The sequence below is a fragment of the Crocuta crocuta genome, unplaced genomic scaffold (genome assembly GCF_008692635.1).
Source record: "Crocuta crocuta isolate KB4526 unplaced genomic scaffold, BGI_CrCroc_1.0 scaffold216, whole genome shotgun sequence".
Classification (NCBI taxonomy): domain Eukaryota; kingdom Metazoa; phylum Chordata; class Mammalia; order Carnivora; family Hyaenidae; genus Crocuta; species Crocuta crocuta.
The window spans coordinates 10,922,093-10,928,225 of record NW_027531504.1 but is presented as its reverse complement, the minus strand read 5'-3'; the positions used below and the strand labels follow the sequence as shown (position 1 = coordinate 10,928,225).

The following is a 6,133-nucleotide window of genomic DNA, read 5'->3' as shown; positions in this document are numbered from 1 at the left end:
TCACTTAAAGTTCAGTATTTCAACACAGTTGTTAATTTATGTTAATAATTTATTATAAAACCCAACTAAGGGCAATTTAATTAATTTTGTTACCAGAGTTCAGATAATTGCTATTGACAAGTTTGGATCACTTAATGAAAAAAAGGGAGCCCTAACAGTTATTGTGAAAAACTAATTTTTTCTAAAACCAAAACATTACATGCTCATAGATTGTAGAAATGATCTAATGTTGCTCCAAGGATTGAAGACCGCGGGAATAAGAGTAAGGAAGATACGCCCACTTTCGGTCTAGGGGCAAGTTCATGTGTATTAGAATACCGATTCCGCTGTAACACAACCACATTTCAAGTACATTACAGAACTTTCATCAACCAGATTTTTAAAATTTCAAGTAGAAAAAAGTAATTCCAAAATATGATGTTCTGATCAATTTCAATATTCAAAAAGTTCAGTCCCCATTCAGAAACAGATAAACAGTATATTTATTAAATGAGTTAAGACAAATAAACTTTACAAATAGACAAATAATAAAAGGCTCAGTGGCTAAAATAGATGGTAAGCATCATTGAAAGAAATCAACACCATCACGGTATCTCAGTTGGCTTACACGTGTAAAAAGAAATTTTCAAAGAGCAATTTCACAGAAATGAAGCCAGTTTTTTTTCTTATAAACAAATCATCATTTCTTGGTTCAAAACTGACATCTGTTATGAAAATTACCATATCACATATTTGTAAGATGACAAGGAGTAACTCATCTTCAAAGTGCAAGTAAGTCTATTTACAACCACAAAAAAGGCAATGATGAGGAGAAAAGGAGTTTTAAAAAATATACAAAGATTAAAAACATTTGGGATGCAAAATTAAACAATTTTTTGGTTAGAGGATAAAAGAGAAAAAGTGATTGAATTACAGATGCTGATTTCAGCTATACATACTATATAATGGGATCCAAGATCTTGAACAGCTTGCTTGCATTTTTTTCTACTTACATAATGCTCTGGAAATTTTTGGTAGAAATTACAGTGTGTCAAAGAGAGAAATACACACTAAGCATGTCTTGCTACTACTTCATGGATGTCATAAGATCCATTTATGGATTAAATTTGGTGTAAAAAGCCATTGCCTTGAGTTGAAAAATGAATACTGTAAGAGCTCAATACAAACCCTCCAAAGCACATGCACGTCTAAATCTTTTGGTAATTACATTCATATTTAAGCATAACCAAAATAAAAAAAGAAAACTGAAAACATTTCCCTTTTCTCTATTCCCTATGCCTTGTAGGCTCTCCAGTTGCTAGGGTCAATTTTTAGAGTTGAAAGGGTTCTTCGAGACAGTCGAGTCCACCACCCTCATTTAGGGTAAAGGATTTTCCCAAGGTCATGCAGCACGTTATTGGCAAATCCAAGAGCAGAAACCAGGTTGTGACTCCTAGCCTCGTATGCTTTCCAGCATATCATGCTACCTCTTTTTACAGTATGATTCACTATAAATACCTGATGAATAAATGTACAGTTACAAATGCTGACAGAGCCAATGTGTTTCTAAGACTTGCAGAGGATTACTGCAAAGGACCGATGAAGAGAAAAAGATTTTCCTCCACCCACCAAAAATATCAAGCACCATCAAACTAAATGTTTCTTTGCTAGGTCAGCATGCTCAGATGTCATAGTCCTCGAAAACTTTATGTCAGCCTGAGGATTGTATACCTGGTGAAATCTGGGCCCTAACACAACGCCAGTTCCTAAAAGGTAAAGACAGGCAAAAAAGGGGAGAAGGTAGACAAAAGAAAAGAAACAACGACTTAAAGAACCCAATTGGCTTAGAGGTGGGCATTCCAGCATCTGGTTAATTGTTGTATCTAAGTATGTATGTTTTAGGACCTTTTCCACCTTTTCATATAATCTCATTTTACCTAATTTGTTATTTGGCCACTTACAAATCAAAATAAATGTATCAAAGATAATGACGATAATTATTATTTCCTTAGACTGTGAGACTATCTTAGACAAACTAAATTCTATGAAGAATATGCCAAATGGTGATTCTATTAGATTACCACTGGGGAATTAAAGCGGTATTTCATGGGGCTGTTACCATCTTGAAATTCATTCCAATTGTGGCTACAGAGAACAGACTGATGCACCATATCTGCAGAAATAAGTAAAGAAGCTAAAATTTCTTTTTAAAAAAAACATTGCTGTGTATTTATTTAATAAAAGGGCATATTTATGTTTACAAACAAGTTTCAAAAACAAAAGGAAAAACATGTATGCTTCTACCTGTTAACCTTTTTCAAAATGCCAACAGCCCTCATGCTCTATGAAGGTTTCTAAGGATTTATTAGAAAAATCAATACAGTTCACTCACAGTTCACCAAGACATCACTGAACTAACATGTTTAGACAAAAACAAAAAGGACTAAGGTTCTCTTGTAGTTTGATAGTTTGATTTAATTTGATTTGCCTGAAATAACAAAAGCATTTCAAGCATCTTTCATTATGTAGTTGATGTCCCACATTAAACAATCTACTAAATTCTGAACAAAGGTTATTAGCAAGTTTTCAAAAATTTTAAAAATTAAACAGTTGTTTCAAAACCATTAAGTAGTAAATGTATTTAAGAAACTAATTAGGACAGATGCCATAACTTCATTAAACACCACTGCTCATGTTTTTTTGTTTTGTTTTGTTTTGTTTTTTTGGTTTTTTTTTAAACAAAGCATTAGTGTTATCTATTTGGCTATTAGTATTAGCAATTTATCTACAATATTTAACAAGGTAAATTGTAGGCAAAAATTTAGTACAGTTTCAATAGAAACACCCCTTTTTGTTTTCCTGAAAATACAGCAGTATTTGAAGGACTAATTTTTCTCTGCATCAGTTATAAGGAAGCTTCCCATCTATGAACAGGAACAAAAAAAGTATCTACAAACCTTGTAAACAGATCTGTATCATTTATAAACATAAATAATCCAAATTATTAACAGCCAACAGCAGAAATTAAAGTTATCAATTCAATGATCCAGGGTTTTGCTCGCTGTACCCTCCCCCTCTCCAATCAAGGACTGAGATAAACTAACGCTCTGCTAATATACTGTTCAGGACCATTCTTAGGAACTACTGATGATCCACAGGTCAGCATATGCTGAGTTTACTGTTTATCTGTCAGTTCGTTTCTCCCACCCCCCAAAAAGCACCCTCAGTCTGGCAGAAAGCTTTGCTTTTTTTTTTTTAAAAAAATAAATCTACATTCGTACAAGTGTGTCTTCTGTTGAAGTCCAAAGACAAGAATACGATCTTGTCCATCACAATATGTGAAAAGACCCAGTTTCAATTTGTTTCCTTACAATGCAGCTAGTGTGTTAACATTCAGCTTACAATCAGAGTGATGTTTCCAAACTATGTAGTGGGCTTCCTGGGGATGAAGAGGTAGCAGACTTGTTCATTTCTATTGTAAGGTGAATCCCGCTGTCAACAGCATTGTTATTTTTGTTGGGAGAGGGCGGAGGACTGGAGTTACGTTTTGTAGGAGCATCATCTTCAGCATCAGTGTCATCAATAAGGGGGATATGAGGCTCTGAATCTTCTATCCTAAACTCAGGATGTGTCATAAAGTTGTGAATCGAACTTCTTGATTCCGGTTTTTCTAACCCTTCATATAAAGAACTACGAAATGCATTCACCACTCGAATCTGTAAATATCAGAAAACATAGAACGATGTCAGGATGCTATCTGCTTAATTTAAAAATGGTTCATTTATGAGTTTGAATCCACAAACAGCTAGGTATGAGTGAATCATATTTGCATGTAATGCAGTGGGACTTGCAATACACTGTAAAAAAAATGAATATTTTAGTAGGACACTACAGAACAACAAAACCACATACGCTAAGAATTAAGAGTTATAGAATTCAAAGTAACACTGAGAAAATCTCATGGTCACTGGCTAAAAATTTAATAGCCATTTTATAGGACTTTTTTTCCCTAAGAAAACAAAAACAAACAAACAAAAACTTAATCATACACAAGCTTTAGCTGATTTTTAAAATAAAAAAAATGTAATTTTTGAAAACAATTCAAGTAAGTTAAACAAAGTCAAGCACAGAGGGTTACTATTTATCATGCTAGGAGTTAGGGGATCACCGACTATGAAAAAGCCAAGCAAATATAAGCTGAATGCCACAATGAACTCACATCTACCCCACTATTCCATCAATTAAAAAATAAAAATAAAGACAAAACCCAAATAAATATCTATAAAATGCCATTAAACAGCTATAAATATTTGAGTATATGCCATTTGTCTATAAAGCATTAGCATTTTTCTCTATAATAGATAAAAGCATAAATCACTTTATATACTATAGTTCACTGGAAAGAAGAGATTTAAAACAAAACCAAAACCCTCTGGCATTCTTCTATAAACAACTTTGCAAAAAGATACAAAACTTTTTGGTAGTTTTGTCCCTAAACAAACAGCCCAACAATTTACCCCCCTTCTTAGAAGTCTGCTGCAGACATGAAAAGAGGTTAAGGGGTAATTAACTTAAAACAGTGTTGCACACACTGACATTAGGTCTCATTAACCCACGTCATACAAACTTTCAAAACAAAAATAAAGGGACAAAATCCAAACAGTTGAGCATCTACTAAACATCAATCCAAACAGTGTTTACTTTTGTACCGATTCTAATGAATCCTGTTTAGTAATGAAGACATCACTTACTCAATTGTTAAGAGAAATCACTAATACCAACATTCATCAAAATCATTCGTACAATGATAGTGAAAAAATTAATGAATTTCTTCAAACATTTGAAGTATTTTTAAAATAGGGAACAGGGGTGCCTGGGTGGCTCAGTCGGTTAAGTGCCCAACTTCAGCTCAGGTCATGATCTCAGAGCTGGTGAGTTCAAGCCCTGCGTTGCTGCGCTCTGTGCTGACAGCTCAGAGCCTGGAGCCTCCTTCAGATTCTGTGTCTCCCTCTCTCTTTGCCCCTCCACCACTTTCTCTCTCTCTCTCTCTCAAATATAAACATTAAAAAAAAAGGTAACAGATTTATGCCCACTTTTTAAATTGTATATATCTAATATGTACAAATTGATGATCTGATATACATATATACACTTTGAAATAATCATGATGGAAGGTCAAGCTAATTAACATAATCCATCCCTACACATTGTTATCATTTGTGTTTGTGTGTGTGGGGGAGGGGGTTAAGATTCTACCCTCTTAGCACATTTCAGGTAGAGAAGTACAGTACTGTTACCTAAGGTCACCATGCTATATTCATTACATCTCTAAAACTTACTGGTCTTATATAAGTGAACCTTTGTATCCCTTGAACAGTTCCATATTTCTCCTTAGCCCTAACTGCCATTCTACTCTCCATTTCTAGGAGTCTGCCTATTTTAGACTCCCACTTCCAGGAATTTATCTACAGGATTAAAATCAGGATCTTACAGAGATACCTGCACTCCTGTATTGCAGCATTTACAATAGGCAAGATATAGAAGCAATCTAAATTCCCACTGAAAGATGAACAGATAAAGAAAATGTGGCATATACATACAAGGAAAAGTATTCAGCCTTGAAAAGGGAATTCTGTCATGTGTAACTACATATGCTTAGCCTGATTAAAGGCTCATCTCTCCTCCAGGCTGTCTTCCCTCATCTACCAAGCCCTGTCTGCTGGAGGCTGCTTTACCTCTTGTTCATTCAGCTCTTTATAAAGAGAAAGAGGACAGCATGGTCAAGTGAAAAATACAGAGGTGAAAGGTCTGGGTATGGATTCCAGCTGTGCCACCTCCTAGCTGAGGAACCCTAGACAAACCTATTTTCTCAACTATAAAATGGGAAATAATAATGGCACCTACCTTACAGAGTTGTTATGGGAGATTAGTTAATTAATACATGAACAAATTTAGAATAGTGTTAGCTCACAAGTATCAATGTCATGTCAGGGCTTTTCAAACTTTAATGTGCATGCAAAGCACCTGCAGGTCTTGTTAAAATGCAGATTCTGATTCAGGAGGGGCTCTCAGTGGATCTGACATTTAACGTAAAGTCTGGAACACAGCTCTTCAGAAATATGGTAAAGATAGCACATCTAGGGTCATATGATGC

At 34.7% G+C, this 6,133-nt stretch overlaps 1 protein-coding gene across 5 annotated transcripts in view; it reads right to left on the bottom strand.

Moving 5' to 3' along the window:
- Positions 1 to 458: 458 nt before the first annotated feature.
- The window catches only part of ATP2B1 (ATPase plasma membrane Ca2+ transporting 1), a 135,005-nt gene continuing 129,330 nt past the window's right edge, over positions 459 to 6,133 (bottom strand). For 4 of the 5 annotated variants that reach the window (XM_077772278.1, XM_077772277.1, XM_077772280.1 and 1 more), the window contains one exon: positions 459 to 3,695. In XM_077772278.1, coding sequence (XP_077628404.1) covers positions 3,384 to 3,695 — 312 coding nt within the window. In that variant the 3' untranslated portion in view covers positions 459 to 3,383. The remainder of the gene's footprint in view (positions 3,696 to 6,133) is intronic. The other variant, XM_077772279.1, reaches the window with a different exon arrangement.